The sequence below is a fragment of the Clytia hemisphaerica genome, unplaced genomic scaffold, assembly GCF_902728285.1.
Source record: "Clytia hemisphaerica strain Z4C2 unplaced genomic scaffold, Clytia hemisphaerica genome assembly, whole genome shotgun sequence".
In the NCBI taxonomy this organism is placed as follows: domain Eukaryota; kingdom Metazoa; phylum Cnidaria; class Hydrozoa; order Leptothecata; family Clytiidae; genus Clytia; species Clytia hemisphaerica.
In genome coordinates, this window is record NW_027103638.1 from 532,982 (window position 1) to 557,514 (window position 24,533).

The window sequence follows — 24,533 nt, forward strand, 5'->3', positions numbered from 1 at the left end:
AGATAAAATGCTAATTATTGTTTACCCATTTAAATAATTAATATATGGATTAACGCTTGGGGACACGATAAGTTCTTTTCGCGTTGGTGCAATGGCACATGCTCTATCCCACCAACACAAGAAAAAAAGTGCGTGTCCCATAGTTTTTTTTTGTCTCAGTGACATTGGAGCAAAATTAACTGGAATCAATCAAGAGATTTCACTTTTATTGGTAGAAAAAAAAGGGGTGGGAGCATGTTGCATTGCACCAACGCGAAAAAAAACTTCTCGTGTCCCCAAGCTTTGATATACCGAATTTGGACATTTTAACTACAAAAAAGACCTAATAACTGTATGTAATCTAGAAACTAGTTAGTTCATTCGAGTCAGCCATATTGTCTCTAATCGCTCAATCGAACTCACAGCCCTGCGGATGTAAAATGTCATAACCAACAAGTCAACACAAATATTTTGGGTAATTTCAAAACAATTTGTTTTTGCGGAAGCTATCTGTGGTTATTTGAGTGCTTTATTTTTAGTGCCGTTCCGACCATATATTCAAAAGATTTTTAGGCGTGCATTGTAACATGCTATCATCATCATAACCGGAAGAATTCTAAACTCTCTTTTCTAATAACAGTACATAAACAGATGAGATGGAGTTTTTACAAGCTCTTATTTGATTTGGTTGGTCGTTAACCAGTAATAAAACAATTTTGTTACTTTTTCTAAAGAACGCGTCATTTTTATTACTTCAAATGCCCAATTATTAAAGTACCTTATCAATCTATCCATGGAAAAAGATAGCCCTTGACCCAATAATCATATAAATATGGTGTGATATCAGGGTGATCAAGGAAACTTTGAAAAAGTTAAGCTAGCATGCTTAGCAACTCCAGGCCTGGCCCGTACCAGAGACAAGAAAAAAAGGAAAATGCCGGCCACGGTAGATGTAAAAATAGTAAAATTTGCACAAAAGTAACAATATCAAAAAAGTGAAAAATTTGATGGTTTTCCAATAATTTTGAAATGAACTATGGGGCATTGGAAGTCATACATAAATTTCAGCAAATTTGCGCCTCTCCTGTCTACGCTACTGTTACGAATGCGACATTTGTGCGCTACTTTTCAACTTTTGCGTGTTCTACTTCTGTAAGACGGGGGGGGTTTCAGGGGGTACCCGATTCCGCAATTCCGTCAATTCTTTCTCCAATTTCCGTCAAACCGTCTTAAATTGAACCAAAATTCCGTCACCGAAAATTCCTTTGAAATTCAATATTTTTGTCGAAAATTCCGCAAATTTTGAATATCTTTTACCAATTCCGAAATTCCGCAATTTTTTTTGCTTAATTCCGTTTTTCCGCACTAAAATTGTCTAATTTTCCGTCTCCGTCAGAGAACCCAATTTCCGTAATTCCGTCTAAATTTTCGCCAAATTCCGCCACTCCGTCCGAAAAAAGGGCCGATTCCGCTCCTCCGCCAACCATGAAACCCCCCCCTAAGACCACATTTAAACATTTAAATGATGTGATGTTTTGATTAGGTAAGCTATTTGTATCTGGCAGGCGGATGTTAATCGCTTTAGGTTATAAAAATATTAAAAAGGTAAAACAAATAAAGCGTCAATACTTATGTTTTGATGTGTCCCTTGGGGTCATGAGTGTGCATGAGATCTTATTTTCTAGTTACGTAACCACCGAATAACTACCGAATGGAACGAGTTTTGTTTTTTCAGAAGTCATCATTCATTAAAAGTATGTTGGATAAACAGGAATTGGTTTCTTCGGTTGTTGAAATGCGACAGAGGCGAGATGAATGAAATCAGTTTGGGCTAAAAGTTTCCACTGTTGCCCTGGGGTAGACATTGGTGGATAGGGAAAGAGGTTAAACTACATTTGTTTGAATATCCTCAGTATTATTCATAAGATTGAGATAAACTGAGCTTCTTTCTTTCTGTCTCAGGAAGTTTATTGCCACTGACTATAGGAGGCAATTTTTGCCGTAATTTTACGGTCAAACTTTCTTAAAATCTTGTTAAATGGATGCGCCTTATCAACTTTTTGGATCCAACGACTAAAAGGGGCTCAAAAGGGTCATTTTTGCCATTTTTCCTTCAAAAAATGTAATAAACAAAAAGAGACAAAACAATACCAACAAGCAACAAGGGGACACAACAACACAACATGCTCAGGATGAATATTCATAAAATGGAAAACAGGTATGTGGTATCAAATGATGACAAAAGATGTAAACTATTTGTACATAATTCTGATGAAACAGAAAAACAGAAATGGGACAATGGATATATATAATATATATGTGAAGAAATTCAAAGAATTTCTGTCCAACTATCTTCTTTCAGGAGATTTGGGTGGCAGAGCAGCATAGCATATATTATATATATATAAAGTGTCCGGAGGGTAAATTCAGAATCTACAAAATTTGCCTTGTCTGGGGGGTAAACTTGCCCTGTTTGGGGGTAATTTTGATTGTCTATGGGTTCAACTAAAGTCTGTCCAGATATAATTGACAGTGGAAACAAGAATGCCTGTATCTTTTGATAGTCAAATATAATTATGGAATTTTTTTTTGCTTGTTTTAGAGAATCAAAAGTGCTATATTTGAAGGTGTTTTTGGTTGAAAAATTCACGATTTTTAGCGGTTAAATTTGCGATTGTAAAAGTTCTTATATTATGTTTTTACCTAAGACTTTTTGCAAAATTTTCTTTCAAGAATTGCGTAAATCAATCATACTGTAACTTGGCAAATGGTGTATCTGAAATATTTTTAAAACGTCTCACTCTCAACCAAAACTTCCTTCCAATTTCTGATTCAAAAAAGACTAATTTTTTCTACTGTTTCAACTATTTTAGAGTTGTATGACTTTCTTTTACTTTAAAGAGGTTTTCCAAATTTTTAATTTTTGCGGGAATAGTTTTAGAGTTATTCAACCCTCAAACTTATTCACTAGCATGAAACAGAATCTTCGAGAAAAATTATTTTTGTCAGCGTTTAAGAAAAAGGGTAGACCAAATTTGTGACATTTTGACCCCCTATAGGATAAGTTTTTTATTTATTCGCAGAATTGTATAATATTTACTAGACTTTTGAAAGATCTGACGGTGTGACGTATCACATGAGCGCGTTCTATTATGCGTGCAAAATAGCATGATGATAAAATGTCAGGACTTAAAACAACAATAAGAAAATTCAGTAACGAAAATTTGCTAACGAGTTTTGATTTCATCATAGTCATTATAAAAACAGTGGTCTGGAAGGCTTTTGTCTCTTTTCATTGTTAAAAGATAGAGCTTACGTACCAAAATCGATTTATTTTGCAAACTTTGATCATGTGATTAGAAAATAGACCAATCCCAAGAGGAGATTTTGGTAACGTGATCAAAAAGTATGCAAATCGCAACTTGTCATTTTTTTGTAAAAGAAAATTGAACAAAAAGCTAAAACAATACATTGCCAGCACTCTTGTTTTTATAAGAACAATGAATTTCAAGCTAGTCGAAAAATAAGAATGATACTGCGAGCCTATTGCTGAATTTCAAACAACCCAAGCCAAGGGTCCTAGTATTAAAAATTATATATTAAGCCTATTATAATACAACAAATTTGGCCTAAAATTAAGGATAGCCAAATATCATTCAAAGAGATTCAGAAAGATTTACTGGTACTTACAAAAAAAAGACTGTATGTCACCCAAATACATTCATGCGTGCGTAAGTTTGAATTTAGGATCTGGATATGTTGTTTTGCTCGAAATGTCATTGCAGTACTTGACGAGAATATAGTAGTAATCTTTTTAAAAGAGCTTCGATAGGTAAGTACCGGTAAAAATTATAAGCCCATAGCCAAACTTGACAGAGAGATCTATACCTGACTACTTGGTTTCTAAAGAAAACATAAAAGAAAGGCTCTCTATATAAGAAAGAATGGAGAGAATAAAATCCTGGTTTGGAAGATGCTTTCGAAAGAAGAATCAAGAAGAAGGCAGTCCAGAACAAATCACCAAAAAGATGACACCTTTACCAAAAGCTGTTGTGGCTATTGTCTTCTCAATGATTGTAAGTCACTCTTGTTGAGCAATTCTTATTCGTCTCCCTCCTTCAAGATAACGCGGTCGTACCCAGCTGACACACAACGTTCGCTCAACGTTCATCTAACGCTAGATGGACGTTATGAACATTAGATTACCGTTGAAACAACGTTGTGTACCAGCTGGGTAGGTAAACTCGAACCCAGACCCTTTCTTCTTATGTTTCTGACTCTTTTGCACTCACTCAGAAAAATTAAAAAGTGGTGTAAGTGGCTCTAAATACGTCCCCCAACTTCTACCTGCCCTTGACCCAATAATCATATAAATATGGTGTGATATCAGGGTGATCAAGGAAACTTTGAAAAAGTTAAGCTAGCATGCTTAGCAACTCCAGGCCTGGCCCGTACCAGAGACAAGAAAAAAAGGAAAATGCCGACCACGGTAGATGTAAAAATAGTAAAATTTGCACAAAAGTAACAATATCAAAAAAGTGAAAAATTTGATGGTTTTCCAATAATTTTGAAATGAACTATGGAGCATTGGAAGTCATACATAAATTTCAGCAAATTTGCGCCTCTCCTGTCTACGCTACTGTTACGAATGCGACATTTGTGCGCTACTTTTCAACTTTTGCGTGTTTTACTTCTGTAAGACCACATTTAAACATTTAAATGATGTGATGTTTTGATTAGGTAAGCTATTTGTATCTGGCAGGCGGATGTTAATCGCTTTAGGTTATAAAAATAGTGGGACGCATTGTATCGTTAACTTATTTTAAGTTTGCTGGTCGTAAAAATATTAATAACTTCCAATCTGAGTTGTTATATTCATATTTGCCGAGATAAGACACGTTTTCCAAAATTCGACAATTTGGCGGAAGATAAAAATTTCTGTTTCTCTCTATTATTAAGATAGCTAAGATTATGGTAAAAAAATGAATTTATAGAACCATAAAGAAGGATGAACCAAATCCAAGGATGAAAGGTGACTTATCATTTATTGGTGAACTTTTGATTGATGTCATAATAAAGTCTGGTTCATTTTCTTCTTTGTTTTAGTTTTTCGCTGCAATGGCTATTACGATGGTTTTCTCCTTTCTTCCAAAATTGATCAAGGTACCGTGGTAATTATTCTCAAAATTCACCTTTGTTTTTTTCTTTTCGGAGCTTATGTTAAATTTCACGGCCTGGCGCAATGCATCCTGTGTATCTCATTATTAGTATTCAGACATTTATGTATTCCAACAATCATTATTTCTTTATTTTTTCAGTCCTTTGGAATATCAGAGGTAGAAACAGGTACTTTGGTTTACTTCTTTTAAAATATACTATCTGGTAGTTTTTCGTCTCCAAATCGACTTATTATTCATAAATGACCTCATAGGATTCAGTTCCTTATCCCTAAAACCTTTGTCCACTTTAATAATCTTAGCTCAATAATGCAAACAATAGCTATTTTACCAGCAAGCTTGTAAATTTGATTTCTAAACCCCTGTCTTAAAGATCCGGCCGCCCCACTGGAAAACTTGCCAAAAATTTCGTCCTTTTTGGAAAGATACCCTAAAATTTCAAGATCACTGGGAAATTGGCTTTGTTTCCATCCTAATAAAAATCAATGGAAAAATTGCACTCCAAAACCATTGAAAATCATCCCCACTGTTTTTTTAAGTTCCTCCATTGCTGTCAGACAAGATATTTCTTATGCCACCAAAACGGTAACAATTTATTATTCAATTTTTCTATTTTCACAGGTTATTATGCTGGTTGGGTTGCAGCTTCGTTTTTCATTGGACGCATACCCTGTAGTTTTTTGTGGGGTTGGCTATCAGACGTGAAAGGAAGACGTTTCTCAGCGCTGCTTTCCCTCAGTGCAATGTCAGTCACCACTTTACTGTTTGGTTTGAGCAACAGTTATTATTGGACTTTGATATTTCGTGGTATTCAAGGCTGTTCTAATGGAGTTATCATCATTTGCAAAGCGCTCATTTTCGTCATTTGCGACGATACGAATTTACCGCTAGCAATGTCAGTTATAATGGCTTCTTACAATGTTGGCATCATTATTGGACCGAGTTTAGCAGGTATGATGGTATGATTTGTTTGAAGGCGTGATCTTTGATTCTAAAAGTGTGATGCGTGATCTAGGATTTCTAAAAGCGCGATGCATGATTCATAAGAGAAATTTTTCTTTATATATGTTTAGTTCAAATAAAGTCTTAAATTATTTTTTACGTAAAGTGTTCCAACCTCCTGGCCCATTCTATGATCGAAATTTTATCTTAACATTATGTCTTTCTTTTTTTTTTCAGGCTTTTTGGTTTTCCCTCATGAGCAGTACCCCTCAATTTTCTCCGAAGGTACGAGTTGAATTCTATAATTTAGAAACTAAGTGACAAATTCCATCAATTGCAACCGTTTCATCTCCTCCTCCATATAACAATCATTTTTGAAATACCCTTTACAAGGACTGACACGTGGTGTGCATCTTCTTAAGATTCTCCTCAGTGGAGGAGGTCATTAATAATATCTAGGGTAGCTAGAGACAAGAGAATAACTTTTTTCATCTTTTGGGGGTTTTTTATAAGGAAAAGCATGGACCAGTTCGATTTTTCCTTCTATCTTCAGTTGCCAATCAAATGCCAATAATTAATGATGATTCTTTTGATTACAATTATCTTATTCAGATAATATCTTCAGCAAATATCCCATCTTGTTTCCAAACATGATCATCGCCGTTGGTTTCATCGTCACTATCTTCCTTCTCTTCAAATGGATTCCCAAAGATAAGAAAAAGTAAGCTGGCAAACTCATGTTTAGTCATTTCAAACCTCGTTTCCTTTGTATTATTATCCATATAGCGGTCATTAAGTAAGCCATTAAAGATTCGAACGGCGGGCGGTATTGAAAGGTTCTATGACTCAAATAGTCATACCCGCGCTGAGAAAACTAAGGCGTTGTGCTTCAGAGGGCTGAAATATCATTAACCGCCCTGGTTATAGGGCGATAACGTCGTTTTCGGCCCGCTCGGAACTTTATTGAAGTCGTTGCATTGAAGTGGCGAGACTAAACCGACGTCAGAAAAAAACACTTTTTGGTCATTGGCGGCCCGCTTGCAAGGGTACTCAAAACTTGTTGAAGTCATTGCATTGAAACGAAAAGACTTGGCTGACGCTAGAAAAAACATTGTTTGAATTTCCGATATGGATAATAATAGTAATAGCGTTAAGCTTTCGTTCGTTGTTGTTATTTTCTGCCCGCGCAGTTTGATTACAGCCCTCTAGTGCCATTTGCGCCCTCCGCTTCGCGTCGGGCCCAAATGACACTCTCGGGCTAATAATCAAACTGCGCGGGCAGAAAATAACAACAACGACCTCAAACTGAACGCTATTGTTATATTATCGTCTTTTTCATGCTTACAGAATGCGCCAGATTATATTCTCTGGCATCTATCAGTAATGTAGCTGGGGATACACGGGAACGAGATTGAGTTATTTCACTAATTTTTGAAAGACTTAAAGGGATTGAGAGGATTTTTTCATGAAGCTTACATCTTTAATTGCAAGTTTCTTATTAGGGAACGGACTGGTATTTCGGTGAACCCGCCATGACGTTTTTTTGAATACACATGTCATACAATATTCTGTACCAGAGCGTAGCGTAGTACGACAATGAATTTTGAAATTTCCGTACATATCGGGTCTCTTCACGGACAAGTTATGCAAGGGTCTATAATTAAGAATGATATGGGCGACCCACATTTTAACCCCAGGCAACCATTCGTGAATTTGCTTAATTTTTCAGTCAGGCACTGTTAATTAATCAGAGAGAAAGAAGTAAGATTTCCTTTATTTTCTATGATTTTTGAATCTTCGTTCACAGAAGTGATATGTTTAACGAGAAGAACTATCTGCTCGATCCAATCGATAAAACGAAGCCTCGATACGATAATGTCATGGATGAGAGCATTCAAACTTCAGACGATTCTGTCGAGTCAGCACTTTCTACAGATGATTATATGAACGTCTCCGTGAAACTATATACTGGTGACGGTCTAGGATATTTCCAAATCATTGAACCAGATGCATTCATGATTCAACAACCAAATCGTAAATTAACATTGAAAGAGAAATGGAACTCGTCAAAAATGAAGCAAGTATTGAGGTAAAAGTGATCTCAACTTCTTCTCAATTATCTATGCTATTCATGACAAAAATTGCCACTGCTGGTAGAAATCTTAAATACAGAGTATCTTTATTATCTGCAGGACTAAACGATTACATAACTTCGTCAGAAATAACACATCATCTTTCTTCAATGAATACTTCGGTCAACTGGTCTTTTTTCAACATAGGCCTTTTTTTACATAGTCGATTACCCTCTTTCCAGCTATACAATCTAAGCTTTCGTTCAAAGTGATCCTTTTAGCTTCGTATTTGAGGATTTTGATTAGTGAAAATGCTGTATCTCTCCGTATACAATATATGAAGGGTGAGTAAACGAACAGTAGAGTCTCGTGCGTGTATTTTTGATTCTTGGATTTCCTTTCTAATTTCAGCAACAAGTGGTGTATGGTGTCATGTTTGTTGTATGGGATGTGTGCGTTCAATTCAGTTGGTGTCGATGAACTGTTGCCGCTCTTCTTAGCTTCATCACGTGAATACGGTAAGCGGAAAGAAGTATTTTTGTTTTTGTTTGCTCTGGGCTCAAATTATGCCAGTTATCGTTGTGCAGCCCCTTTTTCGCAGACCCGGTAGGATTTTTACAGCTGGTCGGCATAAAAATACTGGACTGAAACTCGATGGGAATTGATATTCCAATATTTTTTATGCCTGGGGATTTCAATTCTTTTGTTTTTCAAGTCGATATTTTGGCCAATCTTTCTCATGCAGGCAAATATGTATTAAAAGTGTATTATTTTTCAGGTGGATTGGGTATGACAACACGTGACATTGGTTTGGCTTATCTCATCTCAGCAGCAGTCATGGTCGTTCTTCTTCTTACTTTGTTGACATGGGTATGTATCCAACATTCCATTTGGACACCCCCTTTTTACAGACCCGATAGGATTTTCTCAGCCAGAAAAATAGCAAAATGTTTTGCAGTAAGGATTTGTTTATTTGATTAATCATTTTTTTATAAGCAACTAGGTTGCTAAGGCTCGAGCCCTGAAATTAACCAAATCTTGTAAAATAAAAGCTTTTTAGATAATCTAAGGCAAACGATAGCCTTTGACCCAATAAGCATAAATATGGTATAATATCAGGGGTGGTCAAAGAAAACTTTTTCACAAAATGAGTTAGAATGCTAAGCAACCCCAGCCTCGATCCGAAGATTGAGTTGTTTATAAGAAATGTGTACAAGTGGGGACAAAAATTGTATAGTATAATAACCAACTGGGGACGATATTTTGCCCAACTGTTCCAGATCTAGGGGTTCTCACCGGGTATGTAAAAAATTACACTCCCAACCCTAGACCTGACCTAACCCAAAAATGTGTATGTTAATCGGGGACAAAAATTGGAGTATAAATTCCAACTGAGGACGACATTTTGGCCGACTTTTCCAGTTGGAGGGGTTCTCACCGGGTATGTGAGAAAATCACACTCCCAACCTCAAGCCCAACTCTCCCCCCTAGGAGTGATTCCAATACAGTGGAGTCTCTTTGACTCGAACAAGTCTCTCTATAACTCGAATGTCTCCTTCACTCGAACAAGTGTTATGGCCTCTTCTGTTAACAATGCGTTATAAAAAACTTTCTCCATAACTCGAAATTTCCAAATTTGTGTCCCCCCTTGCTTGTTCGAGTTATGGAGACTCCACTGCTGTTATGCGTGCTGTTATGCTCCACTGCACTAAATTTTGTTTCTTGTCTTAATTTCTTGGTAACTTAGCTTTGAATAATAATAAAGGTATTTTCTTTTCTAGTTTTCAAGAAGATTTGGTGCCAAAATTGTAAGTCTTTCAATTACACTCATTTACAAAACCAGCACATTTTGGCACAGCTCAGGCAAATTTGCCTTGTTCTGTGTATTAATTAGTCGCAATTTTTGACCAAATTTCAAATTTATTTTCTGATGAGGCCCCCAAAACGGTTTTTCTGGTTGCATGATTGAGTCTTTTTTCGTGTGTTAGCATGATTAGCGTCTCTGCTGGAGAGCCTTTCTTATGATTTGTAAATTGTCATTCTCATTTCAGCTGATGCTTGTTAGTTTAATTGGATTTGGATTGGCTGTACCTTTCATTCCATTGTCTGGCTTCATCCAAAATGAGTAAGTTATTGTTTTATACACGTTTTTTTTTGAAGAAACTAGTTTTACCAAGCAGCCTCAATGTTTCTTAAGAAATCGGTCTTTTGAGCCTTAAATGTTTCTTACATGTTTTTAAGCTTTTTGACATAATCAGCCTCATGGAAGGCTGGATTGGAAGGTTCTTAAGAAAAACCGAATTAAAAAATGTTATTTTCTCATTCTCAGCCTCAGCATGTTTCTTAGATGTTTCTTAGTTTTTAGGCATTCTGAGCCTCATGTTTCTTAAAAGTGTGTTTCTTAAAATAAAAAAACGTGTACTCTTTAAACTCTTTTAATGTTTGAAACCAGTTTGAAACAAGAAAACAAACCAAATCAAATATGGTTACAACCCCTACTCACAGACCATGTAGGATTATTCTTCAGCCAGTAGGGGTAAAAATAACGGATTGAAGCTTAAAGGGGTTTGATTTTTTTAATGTCTTTTATGTCCAAGGATTTGAATTCCATTATTTTCAAGTCAAAAATTCATTTGGAATGAAAAAAATAGCACATTATTTAGCAGTGAGAATTTGTTTATTTGATTATTTTCAGTGGGGACAAAAGTTGGAGTATAATTTTCCACTGGGAATGATATTCTGGCCAATTTTTTTACCGGGTCCGTGAGAGGGGGTATGGCTATTTTTCGTGTGATGTCCCTTTTCTTCGCTTTGCTTTTGGGTTGAAATAGAGACGGGGGTGAAATAAAAATTGGTTCACAATGGTGAACTGACAATGGTGTAGCCCGGGGTCCACTTAAAGCTTTTTTTTTAAGACTGGATGGCGCGATTAAGTGGCCCGGTAGTATATGGATATGCTTATAGCTTTTGCTTAGGCGGAGAAGTTTGAGCAATAAGGGATTGCAAATCTTAATCGTGTTTGTTTCTCATTTTTGGTTATATCTTTCAACTCCAAGTAGTTATTTGGATTTTTAATTATTTTTCTTTCAAAATGCCGACCTTGCCAAACGCTCCTAGTCTACTTCAGTGGACTCTGCGTCAAAAAAAAAATATCAAAAAGCAAAGTTCAGCCAAAAGTAGACTCTAGTCTAACAATGGTGGTGAAATTTTGTTTCTTCTTAGAAAAGCACGTTGGGCAGCCTTGGTCATAAACATCTTACTGACCAAGATTCCACAATCAGGACAATTTTTGGCCATCAATGTTATCGTTAACAATACAGTGGGTGAAGATTTGGTGGGAAGTGCAAATGGATTGGCTTTTGGTATCTCTTCTATTGGAAGGTAAGTTAATTGGGAAAGCTTATATAGTTCGAATTGCAGAGGGTTCGAATAGACGGTATCGGCTTTCCGAATTCTTCCCGAATGATTACCCATGATGCATTGCGCAAAAGAATTCACGGACGATATTGACTTCCCGTGAATTTTTTCCGCAATGCATCATGGGTAATCATTCGGGGAGAATTTGGAAAGCCGATATCGTCTATTATAAAAGTATATCTAGAGGGTTTCTCCTTGTGATGGGGGATACGTTGAATTATAGAAAGATTCGAATAAAAGAAGTTTGAGAGTCTACTATATTCTAAAGTTCATTCGTATTTGCTGCAATGTGGAAACAACTCTAAAGTGAAAATCATTGTGTATAGCAAAAATCCTTTCTTTAACAAATGAACACGTAAAATAAGAACCAATACCAACAAAAAGGAAAATTTTAACAAGTTTAAGGTCTATCTACACTGTAATAAGATATTAAATTATTCGAATTTAATTAGTGGGGGGGTCTTAATAAGAGCGGGGTGGATGGATTTTTTTTCATTTAACAATTAGCGGGGGAGACGTCTATTCGGGAGGGGGTACTAGGGCAAGATGGGTTACGGGGACCGCTGTATTTACCTAAAGGTAGGGTCAAATAGAAAAATTCCCTCGGGGAAATTTGGGGAGAGGGTCTTTTTAATTTTTTTAGGGGCATTTTTCGCCGGTGTGGAAACAACTCTGAAGTGAAAATCATTGTGTATAGCAAAAATCCTTTTTTTGGGACACCCTGTGACACCAATTAAATTGCTTTCTTCTTTTAATTTAGAATGATCGCACCATCTATTGTTGGTTCGCTTCAATCCTGGTCATTGACCAATGTCAAGGGCATCAAAGGAAACTCCAACCCTCTGGGGTTTCCTTTCAATAATTTCTTTCCATTTTTCGTAATTGCCATCGTCTCAATGTTTATCAATTCCATCATCGCTTTCAAAATCCCATCCCACCTCGATAACAAACCCAAATCCGAATCCGAAGATAACCCAGATGGTCAAATCGGGGAAACTGGAAATCACTCTAAAACTAACGATGACGTCTTTAAGGAAGATACTCGAGTCACAGACATCAAGATTAGTTACTTCAACCCGTCTTTCAAAGGTGACGAAGTCCATTTATGATTTTCGAAATTACTTTTTCATTATGTTTCAGTTACCTTATACTTAAATTTTTTTTCACGACAAATGTATATAGTTAGTAGGACACAGATAGATAATTTCTTATATTTTTCTAAAGATTCTTTTTTAATATATAATTTCAGAACCAATCTACAAAGCAATGTTCGATATCTTTTATCAGATCGCCTGTTCTGAAACGGTTCTCAAATGGACTTCTTTCTCTTACGTACCACTAAACGTTTTCCTATTTTTCATGTTTGCCATACAAGGTCCTCAACAACCTGTATTACAGGCGGTATAAGTTTTTCATGTTTTATTAAGTTTGTTAAGCTACCTGATTTCCACCATTATGGAAGCAAACGTTCGAATCTGTAGAAGGGATCCCTTACACAAATCGAACGTTTGTTTCCATAATTATGGAAATTACGTAATTTAACAAAGCATAAAAAGCCTCTATAATAAGTTTATAGTTGTTGGCTAGCACTTCCTTGTGATAGTATTTCACCATAGAAGCAAACACCATTTTGGTTACATGGTGATACATTTCGTGCACCAATATCCAGTCATATACCATTCGAATTCACTTCAATCAGGTGCATCTTTTATATCTGGTGATTGTTTGTTAAACACAAGTTCCAATTCACCTGGATGGTTTCGAATATTCACGTTTTGTTCCAAGACACTACCATCGGGTAATCGAATTCTGATCACGTGTTCACCATGAAATGCACGGAACCGAAACACGCAATCATGTGACGTGACGTCATCTGGTTGACGGTCAATTATGTCAGTCTTCCATTCATTACGCATTCTCAAGTATCTTCTTCCAGCTTCATTTGGCTGTAAAAGTAGTAAAAAAGGTACTTTTAACCTTATTTGCGCATGTATTCTTTGAGAAAGTTGTTGTTGTTATATTTTTAAAATTCCCATTATCGAAATTTCAAAAAAGCTTGTAATCTGAAAGTTGAGCTGAGAGCTATTTTCTTTTTCTTTCTAAAAGCCTTCGGTTTCTGCTTCTAAAAATTAATCAATTCAGTACTTGAGTTAGTACTGACTTTTGGACGCATGTACTCGTATCTCGGGGAGTTAAAGAGTTAAAGTTTCTTCAAGTCAATACTTACCCGCTTTGATTGTAAAGAAAACGAAAGTAAGACCGAGGTGTACATCATTCATCTTATCAAAATAAATTTCACACAAATTCCACCTGTAACTGATCAAAAAATTAAGAAACGCTATCAACCCCACATAAAGTACCAGCTTACCTTAAAAAAATGACCTTCAAACAGTGACGTGTTTTTCTTCCATTCATGTTTATCCCAAAATGTCCATAAAACAATCCCTTGTACCGATGGATGCGCGTACGCTACGCGGATGATTTTTTCGAGAACTTCGGCCCGTTTGACGTCATTCTCAGCAACAACATCAAGTTCCGTAATCCAAATAGGTAATCCCAATACTGCAAGGTCATCTAATCTTTCCTACAACCGAAATTAACAAAACATAACTCAGAGGAAGCTAGTAATTAAATGCTTGTCAAAATATCTTAGCGTCACCTCATAGTAAACACATTTTTTATAAGAACAAACTATATAAGAAAATAAGGCTTCCAAAACCAAATTATTAAGAATAAGCTAAGAAGACTTAAGGCCTCACGGACTCTAAAACACCCAATTACTTAGCAAATCGCTCAGAAACATACTCACAAAATGATGAAAACGAGAAAATCTTAAGAACAACTCACAAAGTTACGAACAGGCTTTAAAGATGTATACCATGTAAGCGAATCTGTCCTTAACAAACCGTAAAAAGACAAAGGGAAATGCATTCAGCAAGAGGAATGGAAGAGTTATACCTTGAGTATCTCTGGATGTGCATGACCAGCAAAATGTCCTTGAACACCGATTCCATCTATCGGTATCCCTTTCTTTAAGAAGCTTCGAATTTGATCCACGTAACTCTAAAGTGAAAGGAATTAGGTAAGAAAATAGAAAAATATTCTCGGCCAATCCAGGTCATTTTATAAAATGCCTTGACCAAACCGTAAATCTTAAGGGAAATCCAAAGTTACAACAATGAAGAGTTATGTCCGAATCTCTTAACAAATGTTAAAAAGACCAAAACTGTTTTGCAAGAGGCTTAAGAGTTTATAGCAGCTTCGCATCCAGCAAACTGTCCTTGAAACACCGCTTCCATCTCTCGGTTATCCCTTTTCTTTAAGAAGCTTCGACTTTGATCCAATTTAACTCTAACTCCTGTATAGGAATCAGTACGAAAATAGGGAAGAAAAGATTCTCGGCCAATCCCGTCTCATTTTTCAAAATTCATAAATGATTTTAGCAACTAACCGTTTTTAGACAGCAAGTTTGGAGATTTTATATTTCACAGAAAAACTTATCTCCAACGGGTATCTTTCTTTCAATCTTCCAAACTTTATTTTGGTTTTTAAAAACTTTTAACCGAATTGAACGACCACAGAAAAAAATGAATGGATGCATCAGGCGAAAAAAAGCTCAATTTTTCACAAACGCTTCCGCAGTTTTTTTCAACCAAAAATCTTCAAATAACCTTTGATGCTTCATCCCCAAATAAAAATATCCATGTTATCGTATAAAAGTTACGGCATTTTTTTTCAAATGATTTTTGGGCAACTTTGACTTTTCATATAAACCCGTTTCACGTGGGTGAGTTCTTTCTTTTGATGACGGTTGTCTGATGACCTTTCTTTAAACGTATTTTCTCCATTTCAACCGAAATTTTTTGATTCATGAAAGCTCTGTTCAAAAACTCCCTGAAAGCGCACTTTTCAAGTTTTTGGATAAAAATCGATTTTATAAAAGCAGAACGTTCGTTCAAAATTAGTGCAAACTTACCTTACTTTGCGCTTTCATTTTTTCGTTTTTAAACCGTTTACTAAACAAACGGAGCTTCTATTATCCAACTGTTTATTCAATAGAAAAGACAAAGAAAATTGTTAAGGAAAGACCGTGGTTTACAGTTACACTGACGTGAAAGATATACGTTTCAAATTATCAACTCTCCTCAACATTATAAGGACCATTTAGTGTATACAATTATTACACAACAATTTAAACAAAAAAACTTTCTCCAGGCACAAATTTGGATATTTTTTCTTTCTGCTGGCCAGCATCGAGGCCTCTCTTCTTATATGATAACAACAATCGAACTTACGAACCTGTGTATACCAAGGTGCTGACAGAACTTCAAACTCATTAACGAACATTTGTCCTCGAGGGAAAATGCGGTGTGCTTCGTAATACATCCAATCTCTTATCGTTTCATTCATGCGATCGCTGTAAAACGAACCATGTAACATCTCATTGTTCACATCCCAATCTCTTATTCTGTCAACAGAATGAAAAAGACACAATCATAAATGTGTAGTTAAACTTGCAATCAGGCGTGGTGGCAGGTGGGCCAAGGCCCAGCCTTTCCAAAATGGGGCCAAGCTTTTCAGGCGCCCATATCTCCCAAATGCAAACCGCTTCACCTCAAAAACTCAAAATTTTAAAACTTCAATATCAACACTTGGAAACTGACAATTCTAAAAATTCGCAATCGAGAGCCTGTGACGGCAGCGTCTTTTTCTTTTTAATAAGCGAGTTTATCTGAAGGAAGTGACTAAAGCGATTGGAAAACCTTTTTTGACCGAATCTGAAAAACACTTATTTACCGCGTTCAGTCTCAGGAACTAGGCAAACTCAGAAGCTGAACCATTTCATCGAGAAAACACATACATAAACTCGCTTAGTTCAGAGTTTGATGAAAAAGTAATGGTTTATCATTGGGATGACGGCTTATCGACGTCTATATTTGTCCTCGCCTAATAGCTCATGCCCCCCGTCCAATGTTCCAATGTACATTCACACATAAATGCTTTTCAAAAGACTTGCACCACTTTTTGATTTTAATAAACGACCTATACCTATCCTCCGCGACCCAGCTGGCACACAATTGTTTCAAACAATATCTCTTAAGTTTTGAATTATTGAAACGTTGTTCTCCCAGTGGAGCTCTATAAGCACTTTTAGCAAAAAAATATGTGGATATCTTGGGACATAATTTTCGCCATTAACAAGTTATTTTAATCCTCCAAACGTTCAGATATTTGTCAGGATAAGTATCATAAAAAAGCGAACTAGGGGACTAGGTTCGGGGCTGCCATTTCACCTATTCTTGTATCTGGTCAACACATCATGAAGCCTTCTCCACATAGCGCCCTTCAATTGCATAGGATCCGCTTTCAATAACCATTTTGGTTGTTCTTCTTCAACCGCCCAAAAAATACAATGACCTCTTATCTTCATCCTAAAGGATAAAAATGAAATTCTTTTTATCATCGAAAGCGGGAAGTTGGATAAAGACTGACATTTGGAAATTCTTTAATAGTCGAAAAAGGGAAGACACTACATTGATAAAGACTGATCTTTAATATCTAATGATCAAATCATTTAAAATGAACTTTTTCGGCGTTTCCCACTTCAATGTTAGTGGCAAACTAACGGTCTTTTTGAGTGCTTCTGTGTCCAACTTTACGTTGTGAATTTCACGATGTCAAGCCTTTCACGATATTCCAAAACCAACTATTACCATGGCTTGTTGGTGCCATGTTTAAACTAATTATACTTATTGTTTGTAAGTCAACTTACAAGCACTTAGTCAATTTAGTATCATGTGCGTTCAATAAATTTTGACATCTGTTGATCCATAACGGATGACCTTGTTTAGTTAGCTTCATTTCCATAAAACGACTAAAACATCGCTTGAAATCGTGAAATCGTAATGTTTGATATTCAAAAATCACTCAAATAAGACCGGGTGTTCGCCATTAAAGAAGTGGAAAATGCCCGGGTTATTTTGGGTTGGTTATTTTGGGTTGGAATAAATTCAAACCGGACTTTTCCATCTTTTGTTGGCATCTGTTTTCGAATATTAACACCCTTTTTTTTTTTTATATTTCGAACCTAAAAGCATCAGAAGTTTCAAGGAAAATTGAAAAATGGTGAATTGTGTATCTAAAGGATTTTGAAAATGACAAAATCATACCCTTTGAAAAGGTTTTTTATTAACTGGTAATTCGACCTTGATTTTCAGACTAATATAAAGAAATCCCACAATAAGTCATGACTATAACTTTTGAAAATTCCTTATAAAGGTATGGAAATATGTGAGTGAACAATTGAAAAAAAAACTTTAAAAGAGCTACCCAGATAAAAATAACGCCCCAAAAATGAGCTTGAAAGTGATAAAACTTTCATTTTCACTCAATTTTTGATCTTGGAGACCTTGTGAAGAAATTCAAAAATATTATTCATACAAGTATGATACAAAGTTAATAAGGATTGAACCAAAACAGGCAAGTTCAAGAAGCCAGGACGTCAAACTATATTTGTAATATCTTTTGACTGTATTTTTTTGAGAATTTGTTTAAGTTGGAACAAAATCCCTTCAAAAATGTGTTAACTCTTCTACCATCTTCATTTTTTTCTTCTTCATTTTCATCTTCTTTTTCTAAATTTCAAAACCCTTCCTTACAAAAAGACTCCAACAAAATTACCATGATATCTTATATTTAAACGACCTAAAAAATCAAAAGTATGGAAAGAACAAGGTGATTTTTGTACGTGGTGATTTTAATTCTTTTAAAAAATAGCAAGTAATTTAAAAATTTGATGTTAAATATTTTTTTATGAACGACGAATAGGCTTAAGGTTTCTGGCAAAATGTTAAGAACAAGTTAAGAGCATTTTAAGGCTTTGTGGACTTAAAAAACATCCTATTTCTTAGGAAAACGGTCAAAAATATTTACAAGATTGTCAAAATAAGAACATGTTCATTTTTAGGTATAAAACTCAAAAAGCTAAGAACATCCGAAGGCTTCAAAAATTTTGGATGTTCTTATAAAAAACGCGCATGTGACATACACGTTTTTTTTTTAAGAAACTAGTTTTACCAAGCAGCCTCAATGTTTCTTAAGAAATCGGCCTTTTGAGCCTTAAATGTTTCTTACATGTTTCTAAACTTTTTAACATAATCAGCCTCATGGAAGGCTGGATTGGAAGGTTATTAAAAAAAAAAATTTAAAAAATGTTATTTTCTCATTCTCAGCCTCAGCATGTTTCTTAGATGTTTCTTAGTTTTTAGGCATTTTGAGCCTCATGTTTCTTAAAAGTGTGTTTCTTAAAAAAAAACAAAAAACGTGTAATTAACGGATGCACCTACAACTTTGCACGACGACGAACGAAGATTTAACAGGCTAGTGAGTTTCTATCAATCAAATTTCGTATTTTCACTAGCCTATTAAATCTTTCGTCCGTCTTCGTGATTATCCTGGAATGCTTAACCTCAGTATCATCAGATGTATAGAAAGAAGAAAAAACAAGCCCAACCTGGAGGGTTTCGATAAAGGGCCATTTCAAGCGGTGTTCCATGGTCGCCCATTCGAAAGTCCTTTCAATAAAATTGCGGTAAATTGGATTGTTTTCGATGGCTTCGAAATGAACTGAACCGCCCCATCCAAAATCGCTGGAAGTCTGTTTTACCTAGTGAAAGTTCTTTTAGTCATTAGTCATTTCATAGAAACATATTCATTATAAAAAATACCGGTCTGGTAAAGTATTGTTTTAGCTTTTTGTTCAATTTTCCTTTGTTACAAACAAATGACAAGTTGCGATTTGCATACTTTTTGATCACGTTACCAAAATCTCCTCTTGGGATTGGTCTATTTTCTAATCACATGATCAAAAAGTTTGCAAAATAAATCGATTTTGGTACGTAAGCTCCATCTTTTAACAATAAAAAGAGACAAAAAAGCCTTCCAGACCAGTGTTTTTTATAATCACTATGATAAAAATGAAATCTCAGTCAACTCTCTCTAATTCGATATTCCGTTTTTCGAATCTTTCAATAATTCGAAATAAAATATTAGCCCCCCTCAGCTATGGAAAGTGGTTTGAATAACTCTTTGTAATTCGAATCTTTATCTAGTTCAAAGACAATTCTTGGTCCATCGAAGATCGAATTAGAGAGAGTCAACTGCAGTCTTACTACTAACCCGTAGTCGAAAAGATGTCGGGAAAAATTAGATTTTTTTTTGGTACTTAAACAATGGCTCTATTATTTAAGAACAAGCAATACTTTAATGGACCTACCTATTTATAAAACGAATAATTAGAATTTAATGGAAGTAATGTATAATTTTAAATTTCGATTTATATATCTATTAGAACGGAGAAAGCAATTAAGAAACACCTTTTCGGCAGTACTAATGTGCATCTATGTGCAAAAAATCGCAAAAAACTAATGATAAAATCTCGAGAAAATCTCAAAAAACCGCTTTTTTCGGGACATTTCCGGTTCTACCGGCCGGAAAAATTTTTTTTTCGAAAATCGGGCTCCGTCACATTCGAGGGTTTATAGTAATGCACCTTTGTGCAAAAAATCAGAAAAATTGAATGAGCCAATCTCGAGAAAAGTTGGTAACTAACGAACGAACGAACGAACGAACGAACTAACTAACTAACGAACACGGGTTAATTTATAGGACCTTCACCCCACCGGGGTAGGTCCAACAATAGAATGCTAATCATAATGCGAGCCTGATATAGGGGTAGATACTTGCTTATAAAAAACATGTACCTGTAATGTGGTGGTAGTAATCAGATCCATCGCATGGTATTCCTCTGGATCAAACTTCACTCTATATTGATAAAGAAGCCTGATGGTAGTGAAACAGTAGTCAACACAAGAGATGTAAGGGAATTTAAAATAACTTGGAATCTAAATATGCCCATCGCTTTTTGAGCTCCACCATCCCATTCTCATCCTTGATTTCTATTCTTACTTAGCGGCTAAAAGATTCTCAAGGCAAAAATCACTGAGAGAGAGGATTTTAACTACATTTAGTATCAGGAGGGAATATAAATGTAACAGTCTTCCCATAGGGAGTAGTACGGTCTAATTATGTAAAAATTGTGCACTAAAGGCGTACAAGCACGAGACTTTGCACAATTGTAGTTTAGGGGTAACATTACAACCTATATCTGAAAATGAAACCAATAAATTGCAATTGCTGACGTCAGCGAAAATTTTTATTTCTTTCAAATTAGATAGAGGACCTTTCGATGTCTAAATGGATAGCGTTGGTTGAGAGTTAGACTTACTTGACATTGAATATCGCGTTTTTATGAAACTTCGAAAGCTTTAGGCTATATGGGTTGCATCGGGCATGCCCATGATAAGCACTTCTAAGGCAAAATTTCCCACCCTAACCATACTCAAAAAGCTACTGTAAAATAAGCTTGTATCTGATCTAACTAATCGTATCTAGTACCTGAAAGGTGTATTATCGAATTTCCAACGGTATGTAACATGACATACTTTGGAGAAAAAAAATTCATTCATTTCTGGTCTGTAAAATACACAAACAGGTGCCAATTTTTTGGGTTTGAGGTTTAAATCCATTTTTACCCCTAAACTATAATTGTGCAAAGTCTCATGCTTGTACGCCTTTGTGCACAATGTTGATGACTTTTGGCACATTTAGACTGCACTGTTATTGTATGCTGACATCTCTCTGCAAATATTTGATCATAATACCTGAGAACAACATCTCTTTTCCTGATATCATCAATTCGGTCGTTAGAATATTCCCGCCAATCCGCAAGCTTAGGTATGGGTACTAACGTGACGTCATCAATCAAGATATCCATATGAGCCGGTGGTCCTTTGAAGCAGAGTATGACGTAATCAAAAGGTAGCGGTGAATCGAGAAGATGGAATTGCGTTTTCCAGAACACCCAATCATCATCTGTGAAGTACAAAAATTACGTTTTAGCCCTTAGACCACGAGGGACACGTATATATGCGTCCAAAAAATTGAGTTTTGTGAGAAAATTAAAACCCAGACTTTTGAAAATAGGAAAATGAAAGAAATTTCGTCTACTCAAAAAAAATCCTCGCGAAAATTTAACCTCTTTAAGGACCTTCATTTTCAGTGAAACAATTTTTTTAGATCGGTAAAGACTTGTATAGTAGTTTGTGTTCATTCATTTAACAATTTCCCATACTTTTTAAGAATTTGCCTCTCACACCAAGCAGCTTGCTATCTTCTTCGGCTCCTTTGACTTTCCACCTTAACCAGAGTTCGATGGAATCATATTGTTCTTTTGTTGTTCCCTTGGTCAACATGGTCCATCCTTGGACACGATACAAACCATCTCTCACTACCAGGTTGCCTGTATATAAAACACACATAAAAATTCAATAAGTTAAATTCGAACCCAGTCCTTTAACTCGCTTTGAGAGCGCTTACGACAGGATTGAGTCACGTTTGTGCAAGTGGCTTTGTGTATAAGATTATCAAAAGATGCTGTAATAATTTAGCTTGAATGAAAGAAAAAAACTTGATAATGTAAGCAATCAAGTCTTCAAGTTCAAAGCAACGAAATAGTAACAGATATACCGGGTGCACCAAAAAAAAGTATACAACTTTGTCGAGATATTGTGAGCTTCAGGATTTAAATTTTTTGTTCATTCTTTTTTTATTGTATAGAGGATGCTTCAACTTGAATTTTGAGCTATCATACATTAAATTTGAAAAAGTAGTTCGAAAGTTATTTCCAAAAAACTGACTGTTTTTCCATGTCGAAATTTCAAAAAATCATTAAAAACAGCGAGCAAACTTTTCTCTTGACACTTACCTTTTTTACACATTAAAATACCAAAAAATGCAATTGTGTTCATCAAAACTCGTTGCGGAATTTAAGAATATGGTAAAACAAGCTATTCCCACGTGGGATAATATTTTTGGAAAGGTTGAAAGTTCTTTTTGGAAATCTTCAAGAGATGTTTTGATGTTATGTGTGTGCTGTGTGAGAAAATTTTTGAAAAAAAATAGATCACCATTCCTCGAATAGTTGCTCAAAAAACTTGGGTCTGCATTGAGTTTGCTGGTGTTGGAAATGTTCAGGACGCAGCATGACGTGCAAATAAGATGGACAAACTGTTGGCAAAATATAAGATAAGAGAAAAAGGAATAAAAAAAAACAATGAAAATGTGTTTTTGTCATTTTGTCTTATTTATAGCGTGATTGCTGTTTTTAATGATTTTTTGAAATTTCGACATGGAAAAACAGTCAGTTTTTTGGAAATAACTTTCGAACTACTTTTTCAAATTTAATGTATGATAGCTCAAAATTCAAGTTGAAGCATCCTCTATACAATAAAAAAAGAATGAACAAAAAATTTAAATCCTGAAGCTCACAATATCTCGACAAAGTTGTATACTTTTTTTTGGTGCACCCGGTATATGTATCCAATTCTGGATAGTAATTATGTATGGATGGCAGGATTAGTTGAAAATTTACTGAAACCTTGACAAAAATCCAAACAAGCTAAAATTTGTCACAGCTACCTCTATAATAGAGTGACAAATTAACAGAAAAAAGCACTGCGAGGGCATTAGGAAAACATTACCGAGAATTGACAACTTTTTAGGGTAGAAAAAAATAGGGTCCTCTTCATAAAACACCACACGGACAAAATAAGTATTCCGATATTAGTATTTTGCAGCTAGCTATCTTAGCCTTCGTAGTATCAATAGTAGATACCATAAATCTTACACAATTAGAATCAGATTGGTAAATACCAAAACCTACGTATATCGATACTGGGGCCTTGCAAGAAGCTTGTTCTTTGGGTACAAAGTCCAGCGTATGGTTTGGATACAGATGACATCATAGTTCGAAGCATTGGTGAAAAATTAGCCTGTTCTCCTTGACATGTCCATCGCAGTTCGATCCCAGTCTGAGTGAAGGTGGCGTCGAACTTCCCATTTGGTAAAAGATTGTTTTTGGCTGAGTCTATAAAAATATGGGAAAATGGTTTGTCGAATTATGCATGGGTAATATGTAATATCTTTCTGAGCAGTTCTGAGTGCACTGCGTAACAAATTTTTGGAAGCATTTAGTCATTTAGTGTTTATAAGCTTGGCATGGCATTTAAGGTCTCATTCGGGTTCATCGATAGTCTCGATTTCCAGACCACTATTCTTTAAACACAAAACATTAGGAGCAATCCTGCCTCAAATTTAAAAAGAAGAAAAAAAGCCGTACGGGAAGTTGGAACTGTAAAAAAAGCTTTTGAGTAAAACTGATGCTAATTCATCGATGGTTAAGAGCAAGAAAACTAATTCATTGATGATCGAGTATTGCAGTTTTAGGTCTCTGAAACATACATCTCTACCCTTATGATAAGTCCTTGAGGTTGAAAGATTCTGAAACATAAAAGGGACATAAAAAACCCCGGGATTGGCAATTTTGTCGAGAAATCGGTCTTTACTGATTAAAGATTTCCCTTCTTGATCTTCATAAAATATATTCCTATTCCCGAGAGCTTTTGGAAGATTGACACACACCTTATATTTCAAACACAAAAACAGATTCTCAATTTTAAAGGAAAAGAAATTTACCTTTTGTATGCTTTCCACTAGTTAAGATGACAAAGATCAAGTGCGAATATAAATATGCTATGGTGCTTCCATTGCCAAAAATTCGCATTTCATCTTCGATCAATATTCACTGCAAAAATCTTCTCCGTAACTATTCCATATATTTTAAATTCATTAGCCTGAAATTAGCAAAATCTTTAGCGGAAATACATGAATTAGTTTGCGTCTTCTCTACCATTTTGATTTCAAACAACTGATTTATTTTTTTTCTCATTTTCTGCATTGCACGCCTGATTGATTTTGACGTTTTAAAGGTTTTGTTTTTAAATAAGAGTGATATCGTTTGCTTACTCGTCAATTTTAAATCACAAGT

The 24,533-nt window shown here is 35.4% G+C and overlaps 3 protein-coding genes across 3 annotated transcripts; 1 reads left to right on the forward strand and 2 right to left on the reverse strand.

The window, feature by feature from the left end:
• Positions 1–3,807: 3,807 nt before the first annotated feature.
• LOC136802738 (uncharacterized) lies at positions 3,808–12,842 on the forward strand. Its single transcript, XM_067059488.1, has 13 exons — positions 3,808–4,055; positions 5,086–5,142; positions 5,298–5,325; positions 5,778–6,107; positions 6,336–6,383; positions 6,711–6,819; positions 7,906–8,187; positions 8,582–8,688; positions 8,949–9,040; positions 9,952–9,978; positions 10,222–10,295; positions 11,393–11,551; positions 12,348–12,842. The coding sequence occupies exons 1-13, from the start codon at positions 3,924–3,926 to the stop codon at positions 12,694–12,696; spliced, it is 1,794 nt and encodes a 597-aa protein (XP_066915589.1). The 5' UTR covers positions 3,808–3,923; the 3' UTR covers positions 12,697–12,842.
• On the reverse strand, positions 12,792–17,449 carry LOC136802806 (anti-sigma-I factor RsgI6-like). Its single transcript, XM_067059572.1, has 6 exons — positions 17,361–17,449; positions 16,882–17,019; positions 15,887–16,055; positions 14,546–14,650; positions 13,956–14,171; positions 12,792–13,533 (listed from the first exon to the last, which is right to left on the reverse strand). The coding sequence occupies exons 1-6, from the start codon at positions 17,447–17,449 to the stop codon at positions 13,279–13,281; spliced, it is 972 nt and encodes a 323-aa protein (XP_066915673.1). The 3' UTR covers positions 12,792–13,278.
• Positions 17,450–18,488: 1,039 nt separating this feature from the next.
• Positions 18,489–24,384, reverse strand: LOC136802739 (uncharacterized). The gene is made up of 6 exons (XM_067059489.1): positions 24,182–24,384; positions 23,370–23,573; positions 21,780–21,947; positions 21,310–21,520; positions 20,350–20,410; positions 18,489–19,253 (listed from the first exon to the last, which is right to left on the reverse strand). Exons 1-6 carry the CDS (start codon positions 24,267–24,269, stop codon positions 18,960–18,962), a joined length of 1,026 nt encoding a protein of 341 aa, XP_066915590.1. The 5' UTR covers positions 24,270–24,384; the 3' UTR covers positions 18,489–18,959.
• Between the last annotated feature and the right edge of the window lie 149 nt (positions 24,385–24,533).

What these genes read in the sequence shown, in the direction of transcription:
- LOC136802739 (XM_067059489.1), bottom strand. Translation starts at nt 24,269, where the DNA reads ATGCGAATTTTTGGCAATGGAAGCACCATAGCATATTTATATTCGCAC. An exon ending in AGGCCCCAGTATCGATATAC is followed by an intron (nt 21,948 to 23,369) that starts GTAGGTTTTGGT and finishes TTTTATATACAG; the next exon opens with GCAACCTGGTAGTGAGAGAT. An exon ending in AAAAGAGATGTTGTTCTCAG is followed by an intron (nt 20,411 to 21,309) that starts GTATTATGATCA and finishes TTATCAATATAG; the next exon opens with AGTGAAGTTTGATCCAGAGG.
- LOC136802738 (XM_067059488.1), top strand. Translation starts at nt 3,924, where the DNA reads ATGGAGAGAATAAAATCCTGGTTTGGAAGATGCTTTCGAAAGAAGAAT. An exon ending in GAAGATTTGGTGCCAAAATT is followed by an intron (nt 9,979 to 10,221) that starts GTAAGTCTTTCA and finishes TTCTCATTTCAG; the next exon opens with CTGATGCTTGTTAGTTTAAT. An exon ending in GGTATCTCTTCTATTGGAAG is followed by an intron (nt 11,552 to 12,347) that starts GTAAGTTAATTG and finishes CTTTTAATTTAG; the next exon opens with AATGATCGCACCATCTATTG.
- LOC136802806 (XM_067059572.1), bottom strand. Translation starts at nt 17,449, where the DNA reads ATGAAGCTAACTAAACAAGGTCATCCGTTATGGATCAACAGATGTCAA. An exon ending in CACATCCAGAGATACTCAAG is followed by an intron (nt 14,172 to 14,545) that starts GTATAACTCTTC and finishes TTTCGGTTGTAG; the next exon opens with GAAAGATTAGATGACCTTGC. An exon ending in TTGAAGGTCATTTTTTTAAG is followed by an intron (nt 13,534 to 13,955) that starts GTAAGCTGGTAC and finishes CTACTTTTACAG; the next exon opens with CCAAATGAAGCTGGAAGAAG.